The sequence below is a fragment of the Ammodytes marinus genome (assembly GCF_949987685.1).
Source record: "Ammodytes marinus genome assembly, chromosome: 14".
In the NCBI taxonomy this organism is placed as follows: domain Eukaryota; kingdom Metazoa; phylum Chordata; class Actinopteri; order Uranoscopiformes; family Ammodytidae; genus Ammodytes; species Ammodytes marinus.
In genome coordinates, this window is record NC_137218.1 from 17,159,160 (window position 1) to 17,176,999 (window position 17,840).

Consider the following 17,840-nt stretch of genomic DNA (forward strand, 5'->3'; position numbering starts at 1 on the left):
CTTTCTCTTCTTTCTAATGGGTAGGATTATTTTTCTACTTCCAGGGTGAAGGGAATTCTCAATTTTATCTTATCCCATCAATCTGCCTACCATGCTGTTTTGGATATTTCATGTTGGCACTGATGAGAATATATGACTGTAAGAAAAAGGAAAGACAATATTATGAATAGTCAAATGAGCCATAATCCCATCAGATGTTAAACATGATTCTGTTTATTATGAGATAAACATACATAAAAAAGGATAACTACAAGTTAACAACATAATTATTGTGCTGGAGCACTGTGAGATACCGTCCATTGCCTCCCATTAATGAGCTCACTTTCCCATATAAGCAGGGACCTAGGGCGAGAACAGTGTTAGAGGCCAACATGACCTAAGGCTACTATTACCTACTCTTGCAGGACGAGTTTTTGAAGAGTTTGGATTTTTTACGTCTGTTTTGTTTTTAAATGAGTTGACTTATTTGGTAATGTTTGGTAATTTTACACCTATAGTAACATTGCCGTCATACTGCCTAAAATATCCATCTTGAACCGAAATAGATGCAGAATTTACATGAGCTGAGAGTGAAGTCACACTCTAATGACCCTCCTTCCTGCAAACGCCCGGTCTCATGCTGTGGCCAGTGAACCCATTCACGGTGGAGAGAAGCCAACTGCATCTGGCTAATACAGCTGGAAAAATGCTGGGGCAGAGCTGTGACAATAAAGTAACTAACAGCTGTAGCTGTAAAAGCCATGTCAGCCATTGTTAAGAGATGTCCTACACATATAAACATATCAAATATTTTTAAAATGTTCATTGCCATTGTTTTGGATGGAAAGTGTATTTTGCATTAAAATATTAGTTTCCAACAAAAGCATTATCCAGTTTCCAAAGTTTTTTTTTAGTCCAATGTCCTTCAAGTATTCATTTCTAAATAACAATGAAGAAATATCCATATTACAAATCACATAATTCCTATTCCAAATTGATTTAAAAAAAGATTAAAACATGTTTTATAACAAAAAAATATAGCAAAGCAATTGACTGTAATATTTTCATTACTCAGAGCCTTAATCAAAAAGAATGCTGCATGTAGATGGCTGAATTTGAGAAAAATTGTTCTCCAGTACTTTTTAACTCCATGTGTAAAAATAAATTGTTAAAATATCAAACATGAAAAAAACAACAACAGAGGATCGAACTTACCGCCTGCACTCATGGGTGTGATTCAAAAACACTTGAAAGTCTGCATTTGGAGGTATACACAGATTTGAAGGCCTTTTCCCAAAATATCCAGGGTGCTGAATGAATTCACTGGACAATGGTGTTAGCTTCTGAACCTCTTTCTGCAGGTGAATCATTAACAGAGAGAGGGGTAGTCCATTTCCTTCAGCTAATGAAGTCTACTCACAGCTCACTCCCCCTGAACTAAAGTCATCGCAACCTAGAAGTGTCACAGAAAGAGTCTGGAACGTTACTTTATTTAGTAGTTATCTACCAATAATAAAGCATTACAGGAATACATAAAGACACACATTGATTTTGACAACAAGTGTTCTCCACAATTGCTAACTCCACCTTTAAAGCTGTAGTGCGTAACTTTTTCATATTAATGAATGACGGTTACATTCAAGCCATCGCCAAACAAGTTGACACAAAGTTCATTAAGCCTATCAGCTCCACAAAACTCTCTCTGGGGTTCTATGTATGACAGTGCTTACAAACTGGTGTTGCACACTGATGCAGAAGCTCAGAAAAATCCCAAGAAGTGGCAACAAAATGTTTCAGTTGTTGATTCTAGTGCTAAGAAGAACATTGGACGTTCAGCAGAAGGTTGCGTGATCACCGAAGGCTCACCTCATGTAGTTGTGCCGACGGTGTTGTAATAATTCAGAATTCCTCATGGGGACAACAGAAGTTATCCACTAGCTTTCAGTCAAAAAACGACACAGTGAGCTTTAAAATTTTCATTTTATCAATGAAGCAATCAAATGTAAACATCTCGAAACTCTTGGCAACCATAAATTCAGTTTCTTGTGTCTGCATGTGAATGGTGTTTCAGTGCACCTTTCCAGAAGAGCTGCCACATGAACCCCTAGAAGCAAAGGATTGCACCGCCATGTTCCCCAAACACTTATGATGTCTCCTCATGCTCCGATGAACCAGTCCCCAATTTGTTGCTGAGCAGACGTCTCCAGTTAAAACTATTTCACTTTACAACATGTTGACTTATCTGAGGCCCAACGCTGTGTTCAAGTGACGTCAGTCAAACGGGTTAAAATAGAAAGCATGCACTCTATGTGCATCCTTAAATGTTGTAAAATAAGTTATTTAAGTAAATAAAAGCAACATGCAGATATATGTAAGATACAAACTGTATATGCGAGAGCTGTTTGATCAGCAGCAGGAGATTCAGAATCCTAAGATGTCCAAATATAAAAACAACGCCCTCATGTGGAGGACGAGGCCAAGGATCAAACACAAGTTAAAATTAAACAAAATTTACAATAAAAGTTCCTGCAACACAAACGATAAGTGTGGTGAATATAAACTGCATGGCTAAGGTGCAATCCCAAAATATAGACAATGCCAAAAAATAAGTTAAATAAAAATACATAACACTTTTAAGATTATAAGAAAAGTCTATCATTAGGCATGAGTTCAAAGAAAGCATAACTAAAGAACTGAAGACATACAGACTGGACGGGTTTCAGGATCTTGTGTTAGAGATTTCACTTCATTTGAGAAAAGTTTGATGGGCTGTGTGGTTCACATCCAACATGTCCAGTATTGAAAAGAATACAATTAAAACTTACCTTTAAATGTACAAAATAACTTGATCTTTGAGTTAACTATAATTTAGTTCATTCATTTATTTTTTTACATTCAGTAAGTTGAACAGTGTAAATCACACAAATATCATCTCGTATTTCATGTCACTTTTTTGGTTATCATTCAGGTAGCAAAGGTTACAAGGTGCAGGTTTTCACACTCACACATGGTGGTTCATATTTAAATGCATCTCTCATGCATGATGTTTTGTTGATTCGTTGATTTGGAAAACTCATGCAAGAGTCATCTATCAGATGTGATTTCAAGAGCACAGTTTCTGATGAGGAATGAAGTTGGGGTGAAGGTCTTCCGTCCCATCACCCACACACACACATGACGAAACCACCTTGTGAAATGTACGTTATTGTTTGACATGTCTGAAGTGTCCTCACACAAATCATCCTGCGCCTCACTTTTTTCAGAAATGGCACTTCAGTCTGAAATGTAACATAATGTGTCAAAAATGCTGAGCCGTGAAGAGTTCACAGTGAATGGATTTATCCTCACAAATAGTGTGGTCTGGGACACATCAAAACACAGTCACACACACTGCAACCTCCAGCTGAAAGGGTAAGTCTCTCTTACAATTATGACTATATAATCTATGGATAAGATGTCAGTTTAATTTTAGTTTAAAACATTCAACGTTACAAAATTCTTTATTTTTTCAGTGATTCATCAGTGATAAATCATGTAAACAGTAATAGTATAAGTCAGTCACAAAGCCACAACCTACTTTACAGTTAACACAGTTCTTTAGAGAATCACCCTATATGATGATGCATATACTATATTATACATATTTCTATCAATAATCATTGTGGTGTAAAATGTGTGATACAGTATTTAGAGTATCTTCATTAGGTTAGTACTTGGCAGTTTTACAGTTTCAGCATATAACATTCAGCACTTGAACTCATGATTTCTGCAATGCATTTTTAACGAAACAACTGACTATAATAAGACAAAAGCTGCTGTTTAGGAAAAATGTTGACTGATGAAAGAGTTAAATTTGGTCCAATATTTTGGTTTTAAGTATTTTATTTGGAAATGCATTTACATTTGAGAATGTTTCCATCATTTGACCTTGAAATAGTATTAAACCTGCAGTGTGTAGAATTTTGGGTTTTATTTCTTAGCAGATTTTATAGAAAGTAATTATAATATCCATAAGTACATTTAATTTAGTGCATAATAGCTGAAACATTTTTTTTTAATTATTATTTTTTCCCTTAGAAAGGGTCTCATATATGTCCATATTTCTGCATATTTTGGACCAAGGCCTAGTGCCGCCATCTTGAAAGTGTCATAGTTGGAATGTCATCAGGTGCATTGTTTAAAATTTAGAATTGTTCTTGTCCTTGAAGGCCAGTGTAGCTTCTGTTATTATTCGAAAGGGTTTGGGTTACCCAGGGAGTGTTGCATTCTAGAACTTTGTAGAACTTTCTTGATGATGTCATATTACACACTGCACCTTTAAATATATTACTGTATGTTTCATATTTGGAATACTGTAGAAAAAAAATCAAACCACAATCTGTGTTATTGTCAAAACTTTTGACAATCTTGTGACATTTTCTGGTTTGTCTTTTGGCTGTCAATTAATCAAATGCATCAATCCTCAACTGTGCTTTTTGTTGGGTTTCTTTGTCTTGAGCGATCAATGAACACAAAGTTGTCACTTCGATTGATAGGATGTCTGGTGCAAAGATACTGCATTTCCTGCAGAGCCTGTCGCGTAGGAAACCTCTGGAGCCTGAAGGAGAGGAGTCCAACTTTCTGCGATGCCTGACCACCCTTGACCTGGTGGCTCTTGGGGTCGGCAGCACACTGGGCGCCGGTGTTTATGTGCTGTCGGGAGAAGTGGCCAGAGCCGTGGCCGGTCCAAGTATCATTATATCCTTCCTGATAGCAGCGGTGGCCTCCGTCTTTGCAGGACTTTGCTATGCTGAATTTGGAGCTCGTGTTCCCAAGACTGGCTCGGCCTATCTCTACAGCTATGTGACTGTGGGAGAGATATGGGCCTTTATCACGGGCTGGAACTTGTTGCTGTCTTATGTCATAGGTAAAGTGTAACAGGAATATAAGTATTTACTGCAGCTGATGCTTGTTTTTACCTCTATCCTCCTCCTATTTCATTGTTATAGTTTTAAATGAATTAACTAAAAAAATGTGTTTGGTTTTCATGGTTGCTATTAACTCTGAGTTTCTATTCTGATTTCAAGGGACGTCCAGTGTTGCCAGAGCATGGAGTGGAACGTTCGATGAACTCATTGGAAACGCCATAGCAAACTCTCTGGGCAAACATGCTGCAATGGATTTACCCGGATTGGCTCCCTACCCAGACTTCTTTGCATTTGGCCTCATATTGCTCTTGGCAGGCAAGTTTAATAGTCGGATTCTGAACCCCCTGTGATTTGTCAACAAATGTGAGAATGTGTTTGTATGAATAAAGAAATAAAGGTAAAACATTATATTTATCACGATTTAGAACATGTTTTACTTTTAATGCATATTGTCATGTAGTGATTGAGTCATAATAAACTTTAGATTTTTTGTTTGCTTCCTTTCTAGGGTTTCTTGCATTTGGCGTGAAAGAGTCAGCTATTGTAAATAAGGTTTTTACAGCAGTGAACATCCTGGTGTTGCTGTTTGTTATCCTCGCTGGAGTCATTAAGGGGGACATCAACAACTGGTCCATTAGTCAAGATTCTCTCCTAGATGAATATGAGTATGGGTCTATTGTACAATAAAGCAAAAAAAAAAAGCAAAATAAAGGGTTAAAAGACCAGGCATCAACCTCTCTATTCTTTACAGGAACCACACATTCCTGAATGAAACTGTAGGATTCGGCAGTGGAGGATTTTTCCCATTTGGCTTTGAGGGAACATTAGCGGGAGCAGCCACTTGCTTTTATGCCTTTGTTGGATTTGACTGCATCGCCACAACAGGTTAAGTCATTTACACGGACACAGTACACTACATGGTTGGCACAATGTTGATGAACACGTTACTATAAAGCAAAATGTGTTTTTCTTTAGGAGAGGAAGTTAAAAACCCTCAGAAGTCGATCCCTCTCGGCATTGTGGCGTCTCTCCTCATCTGCTTCCTGGCTTATTTCGGTGTGTCTGCGGCCCTGACTCTTATGATGCCGTACTATTTGCTCAGTGTTCACAGCCCATTGCCTGTGGCCTTTACCTACATCGGTTGGGGCCCTGGAAAGTATGTAGTGGCTGTGGGATCCCTGTGTGCACTGTCCACAAGGTATGAAACACAGAGTGCCATAAACAGAGTTTATAAACTCAACGCAACCCTGGAAACCAAAAAGAAATGTTAATTTATTTTACTCAGATTCACCTTGATTTCATTTTAAATATTTTCTTGCTAAATAGCTAATAGTGGAATGGTTATTGATACGGTGTTTGATCTGTTTCCAGTCTACTAGGATCAATGTTCCCCATGCCCCGTGTTCTCTTTGCCATGGCAAGGGATGGACTTCTCTTCAGGCCTCTCAGTAGAATGAGTGAAAGACAAAGTCCTGTCATAGCAACCCTGACTTCAGGGGTTGTAGCAGGTAAAACATCCAATCCAAGTCTCACACATTTGAAGTCATTTCTCTGTATTCATGTGGAACTTTTTCCCTATTTTGCTTTTGCTTTTTGAAATAACCTCATTTTGATCATGAATGTAAAAATGTATCTGGCAAAAGTACTGGGCTGAGTAAATGTGTGGGCTTTTCTGATCCCAATCTTCAGATGTCTTGAAATATGATTTATTGTACCAAGTGTTACATTAAATTATTTCAGTTTCTGGAAATGATTATTGTTATTATTTATGTTTTTTAGCAATTATGGCGTTATTGTTTGACCTGAAGGCGTTGGTCGACATGATGTCAATTGGAACCCTCTTTGCATACACACTTGTTGCAATATGTATCCTCATATTAAGGTATGACTCATCAGAGGTACTTGCAATAATGACAACAGTATATGGTATTATTAATCTTGATTGATTCTGAGTGATGTTGTAGATGGAAAACATTGCAGTTCATGTTATACTCAATTCCTATTGACAGTCTTACAGTATAGTCTCACAGTCAAGGTTGGAAAACTTTGAAAAAAAAGACACCTGCTGTAAGGCTGTAAACTTATATGTGGATACAACTAGTTAGTGTATCGGGATAAATCAACATATCGTCACTTCACAAGTGATTTTACAATAGGTCACTTGTCAAATACATACAGGTACAGTATGTATCTAATATAATAAATAATGATTGATAAAATGTAAACAGTACAACTGCTGGATGTGATAAATCCACTATTGTATACAGGAAAAAAGAATATTCCCAAATGTAATCGAATGTAACAAAAGCACGTAAATAGCGGTTTGACAGTTTCAAGAATCCTGCATTTTCTCCCTTTTTAATGGACCTTTTTTAACAAAGCTGGAATTTTCTCTGGGCTGTTGGTCAAATATTTTGATGAGCATGATAATAGTCGATGTTCATCACAGCAGGCAGATACTGTGCAGTTCCTACATTTAGAAGGCATTTTCTTCTATTTAACGACATTCAGTGTCTACTTACCAAAGATAATCACTAGTGCATATACTAAATCTCTATTAAATGTTTTGATGCAATTATTTCCATCTTTTCACTTTCATAGGTATCAACCCGACAACAGTGACGATTCAAGTTTCAGCAAACCAGAACCTTTCACAGTTATTGGAGTTGTATTTCCTCCTTCACAAGCCACCGCACGGACATCAAAAAACGTGTCTGTTTTAACTGTTTTTATGAGTAAGTGATTTCCTTATCATACTCCTTAACTATGTCACTGACTGCATGATGATTTTTTGTTGTTAATAATCACTGGAACTTGCTTTGTTCTCCTCAGTCTTTTTAACTATCATCATAAGCCTCATCATATCTCAGGCTGTAGACTCCCTGCAGGCCCTCGAGTGGTGGAGTTTACTTTGTGTCTCTATAATTGCACTGATGCTGGTCCTCATTACAATAATCATCTGGAGGCAACCACAGAGTACAGCCAAAGCTGCTTTCATGGTATGATTTGTCTAAGTGCTGTTTTTTTTTATGGGAGCACATGTTATGATTTAGTGTAGTATTCATTTCCATCAATTTGAGCATTTTTCATAATATATGACATGATATTTCTGCTCTTTTATATGTACAGGTTCCTTTTGTGCCATTGCTTCCTATTTTCAGCACCTTTGTCAATGTCTATCTTATGGTTCAACTTGGATCAGACACATGGATCCGCTATGCAGTGTGGATGGTAATAGGTATGTGTATATACTACTACATATTTTCACATATTAACACAATTGGAAGAAAACATAAAATAATGTAAGCGTGTAACTTTTCTTTGCACAGGTTTAGTCATCTACTTCTGTTATGGTGTCCAGCACAGTGTGCAGAAACAAAGGCTTCAGAATTCACACAATCAAGTCAGCATTCACAGCATCACCACCACCATGGAGCAAAGCTTGGATGATTGATTCACAGAGATAAACATTTAGTGAACCATTACGCGAAGCAAAACGCAAATTAATTTCAAATAAATGTGGCCAGTGTGCATACATTTAAAAAAAAAAAAAAAAAAAGCCTTTCAGGAAAAACCTCTGACCTCTGTTTTTGTATTTTTGTTTCTCTGTCAATTTTAATTTCTCATTGGTCATACTTTGTAATGAATAGAAAATGCAGTAAACCATATTTGTATACATAAATCACATTATCATTGGTGCATGATGCTTTGTGGTTGATTGGGTCTTCATTTTACTGTATGCTAATTGTGAATATTACATTACTGGGTGTGGTATGGATCTTGCAAAGTAAAAATATATTGTTTTGCAACACTATATTTGGTCAAAAACATTTCCATTGCAGGTGATATGGTCCTATTTACTTCACTTTTTTACCTTTAAGCCTTTTCACATTTTCATACAGTAAAATATTATTTTGCTAGTGGCTGGGATTTCTTTTATTGAGCTATTCAACTGTTGTAACCAATGAATTTCCAATGTGGCCTTAAAATCTGTTATTAAATAGTGTTTTACGTGTTTGTATCACTTTTTATTGTCATATACATTTTTTAATGGGTCATATGCATGTGAAATAAACATGTAATTTTAAGTTTTGGATAAGCAAGTCTCACTCTTCCTCCTTTCTCCCTCTATACTTAGCCTACTAAACTATAGCAACTGACTGCTTCCCACTCACATTGACTACATAATGTCGAAATCCATCTTCCTTTTTTCCCTTTAAGAAGGCATTTATATATTTAAATCCCCAGTGCCCTATGACATGTGGGCACGGGGGATTTAAATATATAAATGTTCTTTATTAAATATCACATTTATGTAAAACAGGTGATCGCAACTTTTGAAAGGCGTCTTTGTTCCATGAGCCGTGGTAGGCCATGCAAGCCAATCATAAGGCAGTCTGAAAGATTCACTGTTTTAAAGAATTTGATTTGCGGGCCCCATTGAAAAAGATATGATAAGCCTTACCTGAAGACTAAAGCACTAAATATATTTTATTTGCTAGTGAAGGAATAGCGACATCTGCTGGCCGAGCACTTGGTATTGCATTGGAGCGCAACGTGACTAGCTTTAGCCAATCGGTGAATCGCTTTACAGGGGAACGTCACTAGTTTTAACCAATCGGGGACTTGCTCTGCCAGGAGACGTCATAGCTGTAGCCAATCGGGGACTCGCTCTGCGGGCGAAACGCATTGTTCAAACCTAAAACTCAGCCGGGTAAAAAAATTCAGATGAGGCTCATTCGCTCAGAGGGCATTAGGTAGAATAGAGTCAGTTTCAGGTACAGCGGATTGATTAACGCAGTCTTTTTAATTTAAGTCAAGTGTGTGAGTTTTAGCGATTTACTTATCCATTAAGCTACTCGAATCCAGACGCCCTCCGCATTCTGGACATTCGAGGTAAGTTCAATTTACCTAGAGGATCATTTATGCTAAACAATAACAAACCTCTTTCGAGACTGCTGTAATGTTGAAAGAAGCAACATGCATGTTTTTATCAAGCTAACTTACACAACGACACTGGCCTTTTCTGTCAGTTTGATGGAACCACACGTTTTTACATGATGTTTACACCATAGGTTGGAACATGTTCACAGCTTTTCGTTCACCGACACCAGCTAACGCTAACGTCACGCGCTCACGCTCACCTCGTGCTTATACGGGATTTTATTCAAATTCAGGTTCGCTAACATTATCAAGACCCGCTTTCACACAGTTAAAATGACTGACAATGACTGCTATGATAGTTAGAGTATTTTTATCCAGCTAGCTTAGCATACCTTTCATCGAGCTGGCTGGAGGTAGCCTTGCGTTAGTTTATTTGTGAGTATTATCTTTAAAAACGATGTTCTACATAATATGCAAACACGTTCGAGAATGGTCATCTCGCTGAACATAACTTTAAGCTGTTATTACGAAACATGGATATTTACATATAAGGCCTCAATGTAAATTCGCACATAGGCATATTTAAAAAATGCAACAGTGAGCAATGACGGTAGGAGGCGGGTCCACTGCCCTGACTTGCTGACTTTATTCACATCAAATTGAAGAAACCATAGATAGTATATCAAACATTGGAACACTGAGTGTTATTGTCGGTGTGGTTCTTTGCAATTTCGAAATATAATGACATTGTCACACCACTAACATAACACATTCCATTTCACCGCAAATGTACAAAAATGTAAGAAACGCAGTAAAAATCCCCTGATATAACCTATTATGCGAACGATATTTCTTTGGTTATGTGTACAGTCTCTCTTCGTTTTTTACTTTGTAGTTCCTCTTACACTACTTGAGCTTTGTTTGGCTCAGCTGAATAACTGAATAATTTCACCCAACTCACCTTTGCAGGGCTGGTTAAACATAAGGGGAAGCCCAGTGCAATCAAAGCATTTTTAGGGGGAATTAGTGTAAATTCTACTGCGCCATACTAAACCTGTCGGGACAGGTGATAGACAATGAATGCACTATCCTGTTTGACGACTACTGCTGGAGTTAGTGTTTGGCCTTGAGCAAAGCAGGCTAAACCCAGTTTCAGCATGTCTTCTCACCTTGTCTCACAACACAACCTTCTTTTAGCTAATCCTCTAATAGCTGTTACCTCGCTGCCTGACGTCTGCATAATATTAAAGTTTTTAGGAACTCACAGTATTTTTCAAATGTATTTATTTATGCATGTACTTAAAATAACTCTTCTTGTAACAGGTAAGCATGGCGCTGATATTGTCCTCCCCGTGTGGATGCACATACGATGAAGATGATGAAATGGCTGTTTTAGAGTCCACGGCAGCAGAGCACGGAGGCCTAGCCAGACCACGTCTACCTGAGATCTCTGTCATTTCCCCTGGCCTGGACACCCTGCCATCCATTGTAGAAGCAGTGAGTTAATGTGTGCAATCAGCCCAGAGGAGTTGTGTTTACATTCAAGATTGTGTGACTTAATATACTGAACGCATTCATTGCCTACCTCTTAGACTATTTGCGAACCCTTTCGATTGCAGGTTTTGAATGATACCTATATATTTGACTTTGTCTTCTAGAAAGCAGCAGTGAAACCTGATGCGGTGAGACAGGGAAGCTGTGATGAAGGGATCACAGAGAGGGTTCAGGTTTTCCTGCGCATCCGGCCACTTTCTGCGCTGGAGAGAGACAGGGGAGAGGAACAGGTAAAGGACCCAGTAGTAGTAGTAGTATCATTAAAGCTAGTATTCTCTGATGATAGATCATATGTGCATTGTATTGCTTTTAGTAAACCCGTGCTCAACGACCACATTTGTTTTAGGGCTGTGTGGCTATCCAAGATGATGAGACTGTGCTGCTCAAAGCTCCAAAAGAATCTCAGAGCATGAGGGCCGCAGAGAGGGGCATCTCCCAGAGCATGCACAAGTTCAGTTTCACCAAGGTAGGGGAGTGTTTGTCTGCTGCACTTTTGCATACATGTCATCGGATGTCAACCGGAAACCATGTAGATATAAAAAGGAAAACACTGGTCGAGTTGAATAATATCCTTTTAAATCTTATTCATTTCTAGGGCTGAACGTATTGTGAGTAGCTATGGGCTGATGAGTGTGCATTAAAACTAATGTCAGTAATAAACGATAAGGAATGTTGAGGTAAAACACTCTTTAAAAGCCACATACTGACGGTTTCCCATTACCGACTCTTTACAGATTCTTGGAGCGGAGTCCACACAGCAACAGTTTTATGAGTGCACCATGAAGAAGATGGTGAAAGACGTGCTTCAAGGGGAAAACAGACTCCTCTACACTTACGGTGTCACCAATTCCGGAAAGACGTACACCATTCAGGGTATGATGGATTTCTTTTAAAATGGGTTGGATTTGGATTTTAGTGTTTGTAGCGCTGATATTGCATTTAACGCTTATGTGGTCAGTTGGCTCAAAGGTAAATCTTAATCTTTAACCTGCAGGCAGCGGTAAAGAGGCAGGCCTTCTGCCCCGGGCTCTAGTGTCTCTGTTCAGAAAGCTGCAGGGCCGTCTCTATGGTGCCATGGACCTGAAGCCTGTCATGTGTCACGATGTGAGGCAGCTTGGCGCCGGTGAGGTCAGGGTGGAGGAAATTCGCAGAAACTCTCTGCTCAAAGAGGTAAACGGAAGAACAGCTTTTAAGTCTAAACATGTGTCGATGTTTAATGGAATGTCTAATTGTATATCCTGGTAACATTGTGTCTCTTGTCTATCACTAACAAGTACATGGACTATACACACCTAGTTTAATGTCAACCAACCTATATACTGGGTTCCTTTTTGATAATGTTGTAAGCATGAGAAATCCCAACAAGTCCCAACTAGAACATATTGATTACAGGATGAGAATCTGGGCTCCCGTCGACCTGGTACCACTACAATCTGGGACAGCGGTATTGGAGGACTATCATCTACGAGTAACATTGCAGACCAGCTTGAAGGTGAGGAGGACAGTACAAAAGCTATTGGAAAGTACATTTACAAGAAATGGATGTGTATTTAATAGCATAAACACACACACACACATGTTAATGAATGCTAGTTGCTGTATGTGGCATCGATGGTGCAGGAAATGTGGATATGGTACTGTTGACCAATGAGAGCAGAGGTCACAGTACAACCGTGCAATAATGTCAACAAAAATTACAAGTAACAACCGCCTCCTTTTACATTAATGCCACTGCTGCCATGTTAAGGTCTTTTCAACGTGTGTAATGCATCAAACACTGTATTTCGTCTCTCTGCAGACACAGACAGCGTATGCCTGGAGCCTGACAGCCTTTCACACAGTGGAGGAGATGATCTGGAGGAAGGGGTGCAGTTTTCTATCTGGGTTTCCTTCTATGAGATCTACAACGAGTTCCTGTACGACCTGCTGGATGCTTCGCCCTCCATGCAGCCCAGGAAGAGGGTCACACTGCGGCTGAGCGACGACAAGCAGGGCAATCCCTACGTGAAAGGTGACACTCACTTGTTCACATAAATAATATGGTTCATTTAACATTAAACTGGGTGTGTGAGTGCAGAGCTGCATTATTTAAAAAAACGATAGACAGGGAAAATAAACAGTATTCTTTCTTAGTATATTGAGATACTTGGTTTTAAAATCTGTACAGTAGCACATAAAACACATTCAGTGGTTTTATCTCGTCTCTCGTTGCGTGATGATAATTTCTTTGCATCTTCCTCTTGTGCGAGCAGATCTCAGTTGGATCCAGGTCCGCAGTGCAGAGGAAGCTTGGAGGATTTTGAGGGTGGGGCATCGCAACCAGAGTTTCGCCAGCACTCACCTCAACCAAAACTCCAGCCGCAGGTAGGAAAACTTTCAACTTTTGCCTGCCAAAAAACCTTATTTTGAAAAATTTGACTCAAGTGTCACTTTCTAATGATCGACTTTATCACCCATTCAGCCACAGCATTTTCTCCATCCGTGTCCTGCACGTCCGACCAGAGGCGGGTTCAGGCCAGGCAAGGCACATCAGCGAGTATGTTTAACGACTAACTTTCAGTGGTGGTTAATTTTAATTTTGTTTTATTTTACGTTTGTGTTCAAACAAGGCTGTGTCTTGCGCTGTCTCCTTTTCAGACTAACTGTGTGTGATCTGGCCGGGTCCGAACGCTGTAAAGAGCAGCGTAATGGTGAGAGGATGAAGGAGGCCAACAACATCAACACCTCTCTTTTAACACTGGGACGCTGTATTGCTGCTCTGAGGCAAAACCAGAACAAGTACGTGTTGAACCATAACTTTGACAAAAGCACACCACTAAATGTTGTATATGGTATGTACAGTAGAGAACTCCTCTAGTACGTAGACCTTGTCAAGTTTCAATACCTAACATAATTACTATTACTTTCATGTTAACTTCAGAAATGAGTCATTTGACAATAATTGACTATTTCATGAAAAACCAAGTGTATTGATATAGTAGATGTCATACCCTGAGGCAGTAAGGGCTTCAGATACAAGATGTGTATTTCTCATCATAAGATATTGAACTGTTTCGGTCTGAAAGAGAGAGATGGCTATATTTAAAATAAAAACTTTCCAATAAATCCACAGGTCGCGACCCCCTCAAGTGGTGCCCTTCAGAGACAGTAAACTGACCCGGGTGCTGCAGGGTTTCTTCTGTGGCCGAGGAACCTCCAGCATGGTGGTCAACATCAATCCATGTGCTTCCATCTATGACGAGACCCTCCAAGCTCTCAAATTCTCAGCTATTGCTACTCAAGTAAATAAACAAAGACACGCACACTCTTGTAACTTCTTTTTAAAAGTGGGATGGCTCTAGTCTTGCATGTAACCAAAGGGGGCATTAATGAAATATCCCTCATATCATTTCAGCTGGTCCATGGCCCGTCCACAAAGACCAGGGTGGCCTACATCCTGTCACTGCTGCGCGAGCCAACAGCTATTGGTAACGACAGCTCACTGATGGAGGAGGAAGAGGATGAGAGTTTTGTTGAAGACGACATGGATATCACCATGTTGAATACTGAGGTAACATACTCTGCCATCACATATGACTGCTAAATATTTAACCCACTTTCAAAACAGATTTTCTTTACTGACAAACATTTTCAAACTATATACCCGTGTGTGTGTAAATATATACATGCACACAAGTTTTTTGTTTTAGATGAACACCTAATAATGTTCCTAACAGCTGACTGTCCTTTTTAAAGTCTTTGCTGGAGGCTATTGATGTCCTGAAGAGAGAGGTCCAGCGCCAGCGAGAGGAGAGGGAGGTTCTTGAGGCAAATGTGAGGGAGCAAGTTGTCTCTGAGATGATGGAGGTCATCTCTAGGATGCAAGATGGCTTCAAGTGAGTGTGTGGGCTCTGTTAGAATCAAATATTTGTTTGTTTGTAAACCAGTCAGCAAGAACAGAAACCCCCTGCTGGAAGTTTTAACATTTAAGTGAATGCTGGAATCTGAAGGTATTGTGTTGCAATGTCTTCTTGCCCTATAGTGAGACATTGGAGGCAAACATGACTCTAATCGAAGAGCGGTGCGAAGACAAGATAACTAACCTGCAAAAACATTTGAAGAAGTTCTACGGCCAGGAGCTGAAGGTGAGAACCAAATCCACAGTTTTAAGTTTCCATTACTTTCAAGCAGTGTCTGAGCCCATGGCATGGTCTCAATACACACACTGTCTGCCAAATCTACTCTTTAGTCAAATGAGATCTTTCCCACAATGCAATGTAGTTATCTCTGCTGTATCTGTGCATGATTATGAATCCGGAAGCTATACATTTTCACTTGGCTGTTTTCTCTTCATTGTTTAATTTAGGAGCGTGATCAGGAGATTGAGGCTTTGGCGGCTGCCCTTGAAAAGAAGAAGGATCCTGAGTCGGCCCCCATGTCAGGGCCACAGGGAGACGTAGAGGGGCCTCGACGTTCTCAGCGCCTCACTGCTCACACGGAAGTCAGCAGACTGAACGCTGAGCTCGACCAGTGTCGCGCTCAGCTGCTCGCCAAGACACAAGGTAACTGAAACACCTTGCAGAATTATGTTTGGATGCAAATTGTTGATGGTAGTTAACGGTCTTGTTTTGCCTGCCTGTACAGAGCTGACCAAGCTGAAGACGCAGCTCGAAGTCCCGGGTTCAACTGGCGCCCTCACCAGTGCTGCTGACCGCAAGCTGGAAGATGGTCAACGGGTCAGTTACTGCCGCACCAAATGAAGTGCACCATTGTTTTTGCTGCGTGTGGTGTGTGTGAGCCTATTCACCCTCAGAGAGGTTAAAATGTCTGACTTGTTCCTAACAGAATCTGCGTCAGCTGCGCCTGGATCTGCAGAGGCTCGGGTTGGACCTGCAGTCTGGTGAACGAGCATGCTGTCGCAACACAAGCGGGGAAAAGCTGCGCCAGGCATTAGCAGCAGCAGATGAGACCCTCATCAAACAGGTACAGCCACATTTGGTATAGAATTATCTTATATAGTTTTTATAATTTATTATATTTTATAAACTTATCATTTTGGTTAATCATTTTAAAGTGCATAGCTTTCTGAACATTTCTAAGCTTCTGACCTAGACGTTTATAACAGACTTCAACTGAAATGATCAAATAAGTCAAGACTGCTCTTATCCAATTTAAAATTGGCAATAACAAAACAAAACTTTGCTCTCTACTGTCAAGAAACAGTAGCTGAAGCTCAGCTGAAAAGTGTTTTGCTTAAAGTGAAATTCTCCATTTTAAACTTTTGTTTTTTTCCTCCCTTTACTCTCTCCACTAACAATCTTAATGCACAGCCAGCTTTTTAACTAAATCTAGATGTCTAGATTAAAATCTGTAGGTTTCTTTCTAACATCTGCACCAGGTGAAGAGTTTCCCCTATGCCTCAGCCTCACTGCTCTCCTTCTCAACCTCCCAGCTTCACCTTCACTTGCCCCCTTCTGTGGTCTTATCTAACCCTGTTGACTGACTCCTTCTTAGGACCAGACACTGGTGGAGCTCCAGAACGGTTTGATGCTTGTCAAGGCTGACTTAAGGCGGAAAGCAGAGACCCTGGCCCAGACCCAACTGCCCCCCTCAGGCACTGCTGTCTCCACCACACCCGGTCCCTTCAAGAGGGCCTGTGGGGCTGCAGCAGCAAGTGACAATGAGAACCGGCCGCCGCAAAAACGACCCCTTTTCCACACAACATTCACACCACGTAAATGCAACGCCCGTGCTATCGAAGAAGCAACCAATACCCCCTACGCACGGATCTTGCGGTCACGCCAGCAGTCGCCTCCCCGTACTCCTGTCACACCTCGTACTCTCAGGGGGAAGTATTGAGCTGTTTTAGCTCAGTGGCAGTCCTTTTTTAATATTATGCAACAACAACAAAAAGTTATATTTGCCTTTTACGTTATAGTATTTTTATATATTGTATATATTCACTTTTTGCAGCGCACCGTTATGCCAAATAAAGTTAAGATGTTCATGTCAGTAAAACAATTATGCTTAAAATACAGTAGGAGTATACTAGTACATTTGAGCTTCTTAGTGGTTAATGGTTATGGACTTATAGTGTGGGTGTGTAGTTAACCTTCTTTTCCTCTCCTCCACATGCCTTTGATGCAAGTACTTTTCTATTTTCCACAATAAAATGTATAAAACATTGTTTTGAGTAGCCTTTGTCCATAGCAGGAAAAACTATTCATTTTATACACATACTTTTTAAACATTTGGTTTTTACTGCAGTTATGTACTGTACATAAAACAGAAAACAGACGGCCCATGCATTGCAGGAAGGCTTCAAACTATTTACATATATACAGCAATGATGAGGCATGACTGCAAGTCAAAACATGATGTATTTGTGTGCTGTATGTTTTTACATAGTCTGTATATATGTAAATAGCTAAAGGTGTCCTTTGCACATTTTTTTTTACACTGAACTAGCATTGAGTAAAAAAGCTTTGTATTTAAAAAAAACTATCCAAAAACCTTATTCATTAGGTTCACTGCAGT

General features: G+C 39.6%; 2 protein-coding genes across 2 annotated transcripts; both read left to right on the forward strand.

The window, feature by feature from the left end:
• Positions 1–4,515: 4,515 nt before the first annotated feature.
• LOC307261012 (cationic amino acid transporter 2) lies at positions 4,516–8,340 on the forward strand (the record flags this gene model as incomplete). The annotated part of the gene is made up of 11 exons (XM_080041448.1): positions 4,516–4,885; positions 5,046–5,201; positions 5,395–5,551; positions 5,638–5,771; positions 5,862–6,084; positions 6,258–6,394; positions 6,666–6,768; positions 7,488–7,621; positions 7,719–7,885; positions 8,016–8,130; positions 8,222–8,340. The coding sequence occupies 11 exons, from the start codon at positions 4,516–4,518 to the stop codon at positions 8,338–8,340; spliced, it is 1,815 nt and encodes a 604-aa protein (XP_079897574.1).
• Positions 8,341–9,630: 1,290 nt separating this feature from the next.
• Positions 9,631–17,178, forward strand: kif20a (kinesin family member 20A). Its single transcript, XM_080041389.1, has 19 exons — positions 9,631–9,782; positions 11,094–11,267; positions 11,429–11,554; positions 11,671–11,790; positions 12,059–12,197; positions 12,319–12,494; positions 12,717–12,816; positions 13,123–13,335; positions 13,577–13,688; positions 13,786–13,860; positions 13,962–14,102; positions 14,437–14,605; positions 14,719–14,874; positions 15,060–15,199; positions 15,346–15,448; positions 15,670–15,865; positions 15,948–16,039; positions 16,149–16,286; positions 16,818–17,178. Exons 2-19 carry the CDS (start codon positions 11,100–11,102, stop codon positions 17,160–17,162), a joined length of 2,709 nt encoding a protein of 902 aa, XP_079897515.1. The 5' UTR covers positions 9,631–9,782; positions 11,094–11,099; the 3' UTR covers positions 17,163–17,178.
• The last annotated feature ends 662 nt before the right edge of the window (positions 17,179–17,840 follow it).

What these genes read in the sequence shown, in the direction of transcription:
- kif20a (XM_080041389.1), top strand. Translation starts at nt 11,100, where the DNA reads ATGGCGCTGATATTGTCCTCCCCGTGTGGATGCACATACGATGAAGAT. An exon ending in GAGACAGGGGAGAGGAACAG is followed by an intron (nt 11,555 to 11,670) that starts GTAAAGGACCCA and finishes CATTTGTTTTAG; the next exon opens with GGCTGTGTGGCTATCCAAGA. An exon ending in AGGATGCAAGATGGCTTCAA is followed by an intron (nt 15,200 to 15,345) that starts GTGAGTGTGTGG and finishes CTTGCCCTATAG; the next exon opens with TGAGACATTGGAGGCAAACA.